The 12,654-nt window shown below is 46.1% G+C and overlaps 3 protein-coding genes across 5 annotated transcripts; 2 read left to right on the top strand and 1 right to left on the bottom strand.

Annotated features, from left to right (window-relative positions):
- Nucleotides 1-31: 31 nt before the first annotated feature.
- On the top strand, nt 32-7,657 carry LOC118505216 (homeobox protein ARX-like). 3 transcript variants are annotated; one of them, XM_036040733.1, is made up of 3 exons: nt 32-1,515; nt 6,884-7,059; nt 7,153-7,657. In XM_036040733.1, the coding sequence occupies exons 1-3, from the start codon at nt 888-890 to the stop codon at nt 7,528-7,530; spliced, it is 1,182 nt and encodes a 393-aa protein (XP_035896626.1). In that variant the 5' UTR covers nt 32-887; the 3' UTR covers nt 7,531-7,657. The 3 variants fall into 3 exon arrangements, with proteins under 3 accessions (XP_035896626.1, XP_035896625.1, XP_035896624.1); XM_036040732.1 differs by having other exon boundaries at nt 6,884-7,086; XM_036040731.1 differs by having other exon boundaries at nt 6,884-7,657.
- LOC118505221 (AP-3 complex subunit mu-1) lies at nt 7,641-9,753 on the bottom strand. Its single transcript, XM_036040745.1, has 8 exons — nt 9,437-9,753; nt 9,284-9,371; nt 8,896-9,221; nt 8,666-8,825; nt 8,300-8,600; nt 8,074-8,225; nt 7,953-7,999; nt 7,641-7,875 (listed from the first exon to the last, which is right to left on the bottom strand). The coding sequence occupies exons 1-8, from the start codon at nt 9,469-9,471 to the stop codon at nt 7,740-7,742; spliced, it is 1,245 nt and encodes a 414-aa protein (XP_035896638.1). The 5' UTR covers nt 9,472-9,753; the 3' UTR covers nt 7,641-7,739.
- Nucleotides 9,754-10,032: 279 nt separating this feature from the next.
- Nucleotides 10,033-11,892, top strand: LOC118505210 (26S proteasome non-ATPase regulatory subunit 5). Its single transcript, XM_036040718.1, has 4 exons — nt 10,033-10,290; nt 10,354-11,096; nt 11,161-11,344; nt 11,412-11,892. The coding sequence occupies exons 1-4, from the start codon at nt 10,124-10,126 to the stop codon at nt 11,773-11,775; spliced, it is 1,458 nt and encodes a 485-aa protein (XP_035896611.1). The 5' UTR covers nt 10,033-10,123; the 3' UTR covers nt 11,776-11,892.
- Nucleotides 11,893-12,654: the final 762 nt, after the last annotated feature.

Here is a 12,654-nt window from a genome sequence, read left to right as displayed (position 1 = left end):
GAAGTATTGAGAAAATAAGTTGAATTTTCAAAGCCCACTTTCAAACACTTCGCTTAATTAAATGCGAAACATGATCTTGAAAGTGTTTAATTAGAAAAGTTGTTGCGAAAAATGATTACAGACCCCCTTGAAAGCAAAGTTTTTCTTATGTTAATGTATTATTTTGTAGCTCCGCCCACTTTTCAGGTTGGCCAATCGCAGCGTCAAAGCGGTACAGTTGGTAAATTCACTTTGCGTACACGCGCAACGCATTACAATGTGTAAACACATTTTAACGCCTAATTTTAACAAAAGATACAAAATTCAAGATAATTGAAGTGGGAGTAAAAATAAAATTTGGGGATTCAATCCAAAATAAGCTTCGAAAAGCAGTTGGAATAAAATCATCCGTTTAGAAAGCTGTACGCACTTCGATTTTAGCCAGTGTACACGGCCGCAAAGTCGCTTGTTAAAAATAAATAACCACTGCAACACATTTGATTTTAATTATCGAAAGAGGATTGAACTAAGCAGACACACCGGATTATGTTGCGATCGAGTCGGATAGTACCGCGAACCAGGGAAGTGCAGCAGCCGCAGCAGTGCGTTGGAAGTGCATAACCAGTGGAAATGTTTTGTGTGGCGAAATGGTCGCGTGACTGTGACTGTGTGTGTGTGTGTGTGATCCGGCAGAAGGGAGTGAACAAGTGTGTAACACAATTAAGAAATTAAATAATTAGCTTATTAATGTTCTGAAGTGATTGCCAAATGCATGCCGTGGCTCTGGCGTGATGGAAGTGTAATGAGAAGCGAAAAGTGTGTGTGTGTGCGCGTGTGTGTGACCGTTTAGTTTAGGCAAAAAAGGATGCTCTTCGAATGAAATTGGGCGACGGCGAATTATAAAAGCGATGAATTGCTACGGTGCATCAGTGACAGCCGGGCCTTACGGTGATCCGGGAGCTTCCAATTGCATCCTGGAAGGTGCAGCCGGTGGACCACCACAAGAACAGTTTCACAACAAACCACCACCGCCCGGGAGTAGTGCTTGGTACGATGTACCGCCGGGTTGTCCAAACAGTGATCTTCCTGTGCTGGGTGGAAGTGCTAGTGACCAGAGCAGCAGTAAAGTGATCGTGTCCAATTGTAACAATGTGTCTCCGTCCATGTCCTCCGATCCAACCATCGGTCGATATTACACGCCAAGTGGTGGAACCGGTGAGCTTGGACATCATCCTTTCATCGGCGGCAATCGGTTAATGGCGTCCGATCATCATCGATCCTCGCTGATCTACGAAGGAAGCAATGTGGAGCTTGGATTCGGTGGTTTAACGATCGAAGGTGATGGAACGGCTGGATTGAACGGCTCTATACCGTCGACTGTGGATAAGAAAGTCCGGCATGGTGTCAAGGATCGATTCTTGATGAGCAATTTGCTGCAGTTGAACAGTTCGTCGAGTACATCGGATACTGGCGCTGGTGCTGGTGGTGCGCTGTTACCGACGGACTCATCCATTGCAGTGTCGACAGATAAAGACGGTAAGTGGAGGTCACAACTCACATTTTTAATTTACATTTTCCTTCATTTTTTGGATGCATAGGAATTTCTCTGACTTTCGAGTAATTTGATAGCAGAGTCGCCCTATATTTTGGTTATCCTTAGGGTTTAGGAGTTGTCGTCTTCCAAAGTGGCCACGTCCAATGTGGCCTTTTACAAAGGGGCGCCGTCTAATCCAAGTTCTAAGGATAAGTAATATCAAGAGCCCCTCGAAGAAGAGTTTGGTCCCCTGTGTTAAATGCTCAGTGGAGCTCCTAGAAAATAGTGTTGTGTATTTTTATTTATTTATTAATTATCACGGCTAGGAGCCGTATTGTCAGCACTGCATGTGCTGACGAAATACAAATCTCAAAAACAAAAAATTCACAAAGAAATTACCAAGGCATTTCCTCCCTGGTATTTAGCCTTATCCCGGGCATGCTCGGTTAAATAGTGTTGTGTACTTGTTACAAGATTATTGTCATCAAGGAGTAAACTTCTGATAAAAGCCTCCCAAATTTTTGTCTAATCAAAGTTTATGATTGTGGAGAAGTATGATAGTTGGTCTGTACTGTCGTTACTCCTATGAATCCTCAGTATACACAGTGCTCTATCAAGTGTTCGAGAGGGTGCCAGAAGACATTGTACTGCTTTTTTATGGATGTTGATAACTTGGAAATCTGATCCTCAAGGCTCTAAGCTCGATCCAGTCTTTTGGACGACAAGATGTCTTTCCAAAGAAGGTATCTGGTGGACGCCCGTCGCTAAACCTGTTGTTTTGGAATCTTAATATGCCAATCATTTGAAACAAAATTAGCTTCACCGGTCATTCTGAAAGTAATGCAACCAAACTATGCTTCAACCTCATAGCATAAGCCAGAGTGTGGCGATTGTGCAAGTGGACTGTCTCGACAGAGAAGCATTTTCTTTTGATATTTCTACATTCTTACGCTATTAGATTTTTTTCTGGTAAAACATTGTAGTTGGTAGAATCTTCCCGTACAATCGTAAAGGTGCTTCGTGATAATAGTAACGAGATATAATTTACAACCTCCCGTACACGATCACGAAGCATGTCTCGCAAGATTCATGTTGCTGCGGACGAGGATGAAGCTGGGAGAACATGCGTAAACATCTGGCAAACGACGATCATGTTTTTCAGCAACGGCTTCGACTAATCTGGGCTGTGGTTGTCATCGAGCGGTGGGAGAACGACCGGATCGCTACTAATTGCGGTTGGCATGTTAATTTCCGAACGAACAGATATGACGTTTACGCGAATGACTTTGCGTCACACACCGGTCGTAGGCACCGTACCGTGGCGTTGCAGATTATGCCTTATTTTAGGGGCCGGAGTTGTGTTGGAGTCGGTCTCACTCGCACTCTGGGTTAGCTGGATTCTGGAACATAAACCTATATCGACGAACCGAAACGCATCCAGAGGGAAAATGAACGAGTTTTCCGAAAATCAATCAGTCTGCTGCTGCGGAGCACGAGAGCATATTTAAAACTCATTTATTACCTTTTCCAAGAAGGAAAGGCCCGGAAAACTTGTGGGGAAGGAGGGAAACCCGCGATCACGTAGGAGGTGAGCATTGTCGCGCGATCATTATTATATTTCAAACGGCACACACGATCGCGTGCTTTGCTTTTCCCTGGCTCCCGGAAATGTTTTTTCCCCTTGCTTGCAGCTGCAGAGTGCTTCACTGCGATGCGCCTAAACTTATGCAATTACACATATTTTTTTGTATAAAGAATTGCTTTTTTATTCTCAAACCCTTCTTTTTAAAGCAAAGTAAATCGTTCGACTCGTGCGAGCGGGACATGTTTTTACCCTTTCGGGCTAACCCACCCGCCCGAGGAAAAGCAGTAAAAAAGTGCGACGCGCGAGCGTGTGTGGAAAAATTTATCTTTTCCTTTGAAATGGATACCAGCGCCCCGTGTGCTCGTGGAGGGTGACATGTGTGTAGGGGGGAAGTTAGAAGTGGAGGACATTTCAACAGGCTTCCGTCGTAATTGGGATTGATTGTTCCAAAAATAATTCAGCCATAATATCACAGCAACCTCCCACCATCACCGTTTCGGGCCCGCGTTCTTGGCCGTTGTGTTTGGTCGTGCGTCGTTCCTGCCCAGACTACGTGAAGAGATGTCGGTTTCGGTTACGAGGATATGCGCGGATGCAGCAGCAGTGACACAAGCATCGTCTTGTCATACCGTTCTCGGTGCCACCGTGGTTGTTTGCGAGGTGGAAAACAAGAAGGAAACAAAGAAAAGGCCCTCTAGATGGGAGAGCTCACGGATGCAAGTTTGAATACAAATAATATTCAAATTCGAGTTAAAAAATGATTATGAAGAATCTTATTAACAAAGTGTGACTAATTATGGTTCAAAGTTTAAATAGCAACCATTCGCAGCTTGAGAAGCGATTCGGGCAACAGATTGGCAACAGTTCTATTTTCATGTGCACGTGGCAATTTCCTTCGACAGACGTGCACCAGTTGTTTGTGCATAGGAAAAAATGCATCTGAGCTACATTTCCGCCGTACAAGGAAATGCATGTAGCGATCGCTTGTTGCGTCTTGCGCTGTGTCGTCTTCATCTGCTTCAGTGGCTTTTCCACAGTACAAGTAGGGCAGAAAGGATTGAAGTACATTAGCATGCCGAAAAAAGATGATCATCTTGACTATGTTACCTCTTTCTACAAACATACAGAAACATAAGAAAGGGAAGCTAAAAAAAAGGAAGTCTTCTTCTAAAGCGGAAGTGAACCTCAAGGCAACAAGCGTGCTGAAACGACGGGTGACATGGTCGCTGCTGTATCGAACAGTTGTTCCTACTAATCACCTTGTTCTTGTTCATTCCTCTATTAACATTCCATAGCGGGTCTGCAATTAATTGGTTGAATAATTTCCAAGACTTTGAGATAACTAAGCGTTCTGTGCTTCTTTTTCGGTGAGTTATGATAAATCTCGCTTTGATCATGAGGACTCGCATTGCTCGTTGGTCTTAGCCATATTTGATTATCTTTTCGAATCGGATTGGCAGCAGTCTGGACGGTGAAAGGCACATCTGGCTTGGGTAAAGTTCTCATTTGAGCCGATCCTCATTCTAAATAATGAACTTGAGTACATGAAGATCTTGCTTAAAAAACTTTATGCATACCAAGCGGTTCTTCCGCGATATTCCTGTCACCAAGCTGGGATGATGCTCAATTTTTCATCGTCTTTTGTAGCAAGCATGGAAGCATATTGATTTGGAACAGTTATTTGAACTCCACGCAGTTAAGGAACCTCTCCCGAAAGTGGGGTTGTACTTAGTGGCGGGTCAAGGTTTTTGGATGCCTTGAGCGGAATGGCAGTTTAGGCCCCACTAATTGTGACTCGTTTGTGAGTAAGACCATCAGGATGTGCCTCGGCGACTGGGCTACCCTAACCGACAAGGTTCGAGCGGACGCTCCTTTCACTCCTAGGCTGATCCACCTCTGGTTGTTTTATCAATTAAATCTCGAAACAAAACAGGTTGAAGATCGAGAGGCTCCTCCTGATCATTCAGATTTAAAATTGCGGAACAGATCGCTACCTCTAGTCGCGGCTTGTCCACTAAAATACGGTAGACAATAACTCAGAAGGTGCGTCTGAGAGGGCAGATGTTAACTTTTAATGTATGATGCAAGCTACATACAGCTGAACTAACAAGTTGGTCGCTTGTCCTTAACGTCCTCGAAAGGAAGCCTTGGCTTCGATCGTTTGAATCCTTCACCGATTACCCTATCCGTGCTGTTGTTTAGCACCAACTTTCCAACATGCTATGGCCAGGGTCTCTCGGCAAAGAACAATATCGTCAGCATACCAACAGATCACCGCATCAGATGGATGGAGCCAACTTTACGATTGCGAAACCTTTCTCATACATCATTTTATGCACAGTGTCTCACCGTTTGGCGAAAAAGAAGTTACCCACGCTTTCGCAACCCTTTCCCGCCTGTTTATTGCTTCCAGTTGGAGCAACCCAAACGCTCATAACTCACCATCCGTCATTGATCCCGGCGGCTCATCTGGCGCTCTCTCTCTCTTAAGCCCTTAAACCCTTTTTTCCCGCACTGCGTGGTGTGTGGTGCAGCATCTCGGTTCGTTTGAAGCGAACCGCGCTGAAATGACAACCGTCGTGCAATGAGAGCAGCGAAGCCGGCACGGACAAGTGTGTTGTCGAGGGGTAAAGCGGGTGTACGTCTAGTGACGGGAACTCGTCACCAGCTCGGCGCTCGGTGACTTGCTGAGGGGAAAAGCCAAACAAGAATAGAGATGATGCACACGCACAGTCGAGTGGCAGTGGCTGTTGTTACGGTTTGGTGAGTTGTAAAATGATCTGATTTGTTGGGATTAAGTCATGTGTATCGCTTTCAAACTGTCTCCGCTCTAGCCGATTTCCAGCAGTCAGTCAAGCCAGTCAGCGCAGGTTCTTGAGGCAGAAGATCTTCAAAGCCGAGCGATCCCGCACTCGCTGGCTCATGATCATTTTAACGAGGCTAGCTGCAAGTGCAGCTGAGGCTGATGCTGGGTGGAACAGCGATCGTGGGGAAGGTAAATTATTTAATTGGAGACCTTTTTACTGCTCCCATGCCCTTGTGCGCTTTTGAAGAAAAAGGGTTTTTTTTTCTCGGGGGATAATGTCTTTATTTTTAGTTCCGTCAAGCTACGTGTCGACGTGTGAAATACCTTCTCGAAACGTGTTGATTATAGACGGGAACATTTAAATGAAATTTTTAATTACATTTTAAGGCAACGTTTCGCTTAAAATCTGTGTCTTAAACGTGTGCTCATCAATCATCGGAAAAAAGGCGGGGTGGGACAGAGCGGATTATGTTTGTTTATCATTTTATGTCCGTGCCGTTGATCTTGCCCAATCTGCACCTCCTTTCGGAGGCGTCGGAAAATCTTCTAAGATTCAAAAAGGGGCTAGCTCCGTCTGCTTCTTTGCCCGTCAATCATCGTGATTGTGGTTTTTGTTGTGACACATAAAGCGTGCCACAAGCACGGTAAGATGAACCTGCCGGATCCCTGCCCGCCCGCCTGGGTTATGACTGGGATGGCAAAACACGCCGAACGGGGAAAACGATGAGAATGAAACGGCAACGGATTAATCTTTTTTTTTTGCTGGGGTGTAAATTAACGAGCTTGTGGAGCAGCCAGTAGGTGCGATGTGGTTAATTGTGCATGTTAGGTAAATTAAATTAGTGCAAACATTAATCGCCCGTGTCGCCCGAGTTCCACTGAGTGGGCCCTGCGATATCAAGTGACACGCGGCTAAAAACACCGGAAACGTGTCTATTTCGTTGTTAGTAAAATTGTTTCTTCTGCTCTTTAAACACAGATCTGGACGATAGTCTGCACGGCAAATCCGACAGCAGGGCGTCAAAGTCGTGCTCGCTGAAGAAACCCCGGCGCAATCGAACGACGTTCACCACCAACCAGCTGACGGCGTTGGAGAAAATATTCGAGAAGACCCACTACCCGGACGCGTTCGTGCGGGAAGAGCTAGCAAACAAGGTTGGTCTTAGTGAGGCAAGAGTTCAGGTATGGTATTCGGAACAGCGCAGCTCGACAGCGACCATTGACCATTCGAAACACTCCTTTGCGCAGGTTTGGTTTCAGAACCGACGGGCAAAGTTCCGCCGGAACGAGCGCAGTGCTACAACGGGCAGTGGAAGTAGCACCAAAGCGGACGATTTCTTCCATCCCGGCTCCATCCCGTCAGCGGGTGGGCTTGGGTTTGGTGTAGAAAAGCCAGACACAGGTCCCTACTCCTTATCGTTTTCCACGTTGAGCTCCATCTTTTCACCGGTCGTATCACAACTGCAGCACCACCACCATGCACATCATCCCGCCGGTCCGGTGAGAGGTGGACAGTTCTATGGCCCATACAAACCACCTTCCCAGCACGACGAGGCCAGCAGCTTCTGCAGCCAATCGTATCAGTTTCCGAGCCTAAAATATTTAAACAATCTCCAGCAAACTTAATGTGCCACATATTTATGCCCGATTATAGGGAATTTCTTTCTTTTTTTTGCACACGAAAAACACCAAAACCGATACGAACGAACGCACCGAGCAAATGAAGATAATAAAACTATTGGTTCGAACCTTGGTTGGTTGGTTGGTTTTGAATTTCATTGTTCGCTGTGCTCAAAGCAGATAAGGATAGCAACGTCGCGGAACTCCGGGGATGCTTACATACGAATCTGGAACTTTCCTGCCTTCGTCACATACTTGACACCTTTGAAGGGTTTGTACTTTTCGCCGTACATGTCCAGCCGGTTCACTTTCAGCCCGGAAACCGCCATCTGGGAGATGGTAAAATGTACTCTGGATGGGATAAAAATAAACAGAGTTCGAGAGAGTTAGTCGGTGTGGTCGGATTTAATTCGTCCAGTTCGGCGCACCTGTCGATGGTTGTTTCGAGGGTGGAGTTAGTGGACGCCACGGAAACCTATTGGAAGGATGAAAAAGATGAAAAGATTAGAAAGAGATTCGTGCCACAGGCTTTTGAGTAGTGTGTTTTACCGTTCCGCGAATATTTGGCAGCTTGGCCGCATCGATCCTTCCGATGTCCCAGTGGAGAATTTTGTTCACCGTGTCGTACGTGTACTTGCCCTGGTTTACTACCAACGAGCAGTTTGTTACCGCTTTCGGCATGCAGATATCCAACTTTACCGCTGCAAAGCATATAGAAAAACAGGTTCGTTTTTACTTTCAGCTGTTCTACCTGCTTGTAAGCATTGTCATTTACCTTCAACTGATCGTCCCATGGTCGTTTTTGGACCAACGGTGATGTCTAGCCGGGATTGTTCACCCGATTTCAACACGAGATTATGACGCACGTAGATAGGAATGGCTACGATGCTCTGGGAACCGACGTGATACGACATCAGTCTAAAGTTGCCGTCGGGTGGAATGAAGGACAGGATGCGCTCCGATTCCCAACGCTTGAAACGGACGCACGGATGGAATGATACGTCGTCGAACAGCCGTGGGTTCATGAACGAAAGGGACAGATCTGGCATTCCGCTGAGCTTTATGCAGCAATCGATCTGCAAAATTGAGGAAACCGACATGAATTCCGATTGATTTCTGGTGGAATGACCGAAGCTCCTACATAGCCCTGAATCTCGGCGAAGATAGTTTGACCATTCTTGTCGATGATAGCATCCACCTCCTCAACGACATCGAAATACGCCTCGTTGTTCGTGTACTTGACGCCTGTCCGACGCCACGGTATAGCCGACAGCTGACCCGACGGCAGAGTACCGCTGATACTGAAATAGAGCAGGGCAACGTTGAAATTAGAGCGTCATCGCGAGTGAATCATCACCCAAAATCTCGTACTTTGATTTCCCCGTGACGGAGTTGGCAATCGTGCGTAGAATGTTCGGTGGTTTGATAAGCTCCTTCAGTATATTACACTCCGTAGCGAGCGGGAACCCATTGTCCAGCATTTCATCCAACAGCTCGTACACGATCACATAGTTTTCCTTGATGACATTCTCATTACACTCGGAAAAGTAGTCCTCGAACGTGTCCACCACCCGATGCAGGAACTCGATGACGAACAGTGGTGGAAATTCTTGCTTACAGGCGGCCACAAGTGAGATTCCGTTGCGTTGAATCGAAACTAGGTAATGGTGTGGGGTGGAAAGCACTGGTGGGACGTTCTGTAAAGTGGGAAAAGTTTTATTAGGCCACTGAAACGAAACGCATCTGTTGCACTACGTACGTTGGCAGATTCTCGGTGTACATCGAGAAAGTAGGACACACAGGTGCGTGATACGACGCTGCGCCAATGTTTTTCCAGAAACACATCCCTGGGAAAGATAAAACCGCACTGAGTGATGTTTGAATGCGGGATAGTTGTTTTACAGTATATTACCCGCTACTGTTAACGATGAACAGACTGTGTATCATTTTGTTGGAACCGGCCGCCAAACACTGTTAATGTTACGAAGCAACTGTTCTGACTAATCTGAATCTACAGTGACGAGATATGCGGCAAACTCGCCGATGCGATGTCCTATTTAACCAATTTTGTATTTCTACACTACTCTAGTGCCGATACAAATCAAAATTAAGCTATTATACAGAAAAAATACCCTAAAATATGTTTCAACTAAAACGATGACGAGCACGGGCACCAGAACGAGCCTTTTTTTTTGCTTGATAATTAGTTGTTTACGTTTGATATTGCTGTCAAATGAAACGATAATGTCGCACTGTGGGAGAGCTGTCTGAACCAATGCTGTTGACAGTGTGTTTTTAAAAATAAAATACAGTGTATCCCATAGCATTTCGTTGTAAATACGAAGTGGCTATATTTTTGTAAACACGAAGTTTTTTGTTTTGGATCATTTCAGCCAAAATTCCACGAAAATTCAAACAAAAGAATTAGTAAACTGCACAACGATATCCCCAATCCGTGTTTCCAGCTCATGCACCAAAAATCACATTGTCACACCCTGTCTATACGAACCTTGTTCGTGCTGTCAGCGGCGATGACGAGTATTTTGGTCGCTGCGAATTGTTTATTCCTGCATTTAGTGAACATTCACGTCGAATAATCATGGATGTGAACCAGTTGGAACATTTAATGCGTAATTTAGCGATTAAGGAGACCCGCACCAACAGTCTGGACGTGCTGGAGAGCAAGCTGGCCGATGTAGACCAGGAAATATACGAGGTTATGCTATGCTCCGAGGGTCTGTTCAAGTTTCTGGCCGATGCAAACAGGTAAGCGTGATACGTCTCGAGCGGACCGAGCCGGGTTCTGATGGTTGTGCTTATCTTTTCCAGCGATCAACACACAACAGCATCGCGCATTATCTACGACAAAGCGCTTGAGTTTTTCCCCAACGGATCGGTTGTGATTGATCAGTTTATCGAACGATGTCTAACCCATCCGAAGAACACGGTGAAGCAGTTCGGTTTGCGTGGAGCTGCCGCTATGGTGTACCATTCGGCGGCAATATCCCCGAACAACATTCAGCTCATTATTCTGCACTGTCTCCCGATGAAGGAGGTGTACGTGAACACGCTGCTTACTGTGCTGGTAAAATCGTTGCCACCAATCTTCACCGAACCGGTCGTACAGAAGAATTTAGTGTCGGTGCTGGAGTTTGACGAAACCATTCGATGCCGTGTGTATGAAATAGTGTGCACAATTCTCGAGACACATCCGGCTTACCTACAGCTGGCGGATCCGATCATTGCACGCGCGTTGATCGATTTGGAGAAGGATGACGTGCTGCTGCAGACGAGCGTTTTACAGATTTTGACGCAATTGCTTGCCACCAAGGAAGGTTACGATTACGTCGAGGCGCACGATCTGTTCCGGAAGGTGTGCACCAACTTCGTTCCGGACAAAGTAACACCGTACGTTCGGTTTGTGCTACCAAATGCGCTGAAGTTCCTTGCCAGTGCGGCACTGATCCAGCCAGCCCTGTTTCTCGCTCGCCATCCGGGATGGGTCACGTTTATGTTCGACATGACATCACCCGAAGATCCGATGCTGATGGCCATCGCATACGACTGTCTGGGTAAGCTGTAATGACGATTGTTCGATAAAAGGGCGCATAATTTTGAATTGTCGATCACTCCCAGGCATGGTTGGCTCGTCAAGTGAGGGAAAAGTTTTCCTAAATTACCAGAAGCTCAAAATGGAAAAGTTTCTGAAGGAGTTCCCGGGCGTGCTGCACTCAACGCTGGAAGCTTACAAGGTCCGGTTGATCGAATGCCTGACCAATCTGCTCTCGGGCGGCAGCGAACCGATTGACAACATGATCTCGTAAGTAGCAAAACACCGAACGTTCGTTCGTTTGCTTGGAGAAACTAAATGCTCTATCGTCCCCTAGAACCATTACCCAGGAGTGGTACGAAACCATGACGGAAAGCAACCATCTCGATATGGTGCAGGAACTGTTTAAGGTTCCGTTCCCCAACATAAAGATGGCCGCGCTGAAGCTGCTCTCGGTCATCATCGACCATCGCTGGGGACAGCTGTTTTTCCAGAACACTGCCGGCTTTTCCGAGCTGCTGCTGAACCGCCGGATGGACAACGACGTTAATGTTGCGCAGTTCAAGTACGATGTGATAAAGAAGCTGTCCCAGTGTGCGGCCCTGGACAGTTTTGTGGGCAATACGCTAAAGCAGTACGTGTCGGAGGGTGCATTCTATCGTAAGGCGGTCGTCGAGGTGGCCATCGAGGGCGATCAATGATTGCGCGCGTTTTTCTCATTCGCACCCTTATACACTTTATTGATTTTGTTTTACATTTTCCAGCCGTGTTATATACGTGTCATAAAGGAATAAACTTACGAACTTACAGCGTCATAATTTGCTCACTATTGAATGCTACTGGGCCACGGGGTCATGTATTAAACCTGTTTCTATGGCAGAAAGAAGATTCGTTTTCACCAGGATGGAGGTTCACAGGTTCGTGGAATGAATATTGAGAAATGTGTGTTATGTCGTGAGCAGCCAATTTGAAGCGCAGGGTAACACTTTCACTCTCCATCGGACATTGGGCAGCGCATAGTTCAACCGGAAGTGTGAGTGAGTGTGTTTTTCTGTTAATTTTAATGTGCAGAGTTGAAATGTAGATCAGTGTTTTTTGCTTGCCAATTGATAATGTTTAGGGCGGCCCGGAGTACCGGGGTTCAAATCTCAACTGGACTATCTGATGACGTGGTATCATTAGGTCTAGTAAGCCAGAAATGGCAGGCATGTCCTAAGAGGCCAAGAAGAGAGAGCGAGAGAGAGAGAGAGGTCTTAGTGGACAAATTTTCCTATAGCTGGATAGCCAGTTATAGCTTCGATTCGGTACCGGTGCAGGAGGTAACAAGGTCATACTGACATAGCCAGATCGCCAGTTCGTTTCCAGACATGGAGATCTAAGGCCTTATGAACGCTTCTTAAGTTGTTACCCAGGGCTACAATTGCATGAAGGCAGCAGAAGACTCCACTACCATTTCGAAATAATCATCGTCAATTGATAATGTACTTCCTGTGATTCGGGCTCTATCACATCCTCATTCCAGAGTAAGTCTCGTACTGGGCCTCCATAGACTTTTTTGACGATAGACCGGAACTAGAATG

The sequence above is a fragment of the Anopheles stephensi genome, chromosome 2, assembly GCF_013141755.1.
Source record: "Anopheles stephensi strain Indian chromosome 2, UCI_ANSTEP_V1.0, whole genome shotgun sequence".
Taxonomy (NCBI): domain Eukaryota; kingdom Metazoa; phylum Arthropoda; class Insecta; order Diptera; family Culicidae; genus Anopheles; species Anopheles stephensi.
The sequence above is the reverse complement of the archived record's forward strand: the minus strand, read 5'-3'. Positions and strand labels throughout refer to the sequence as shown.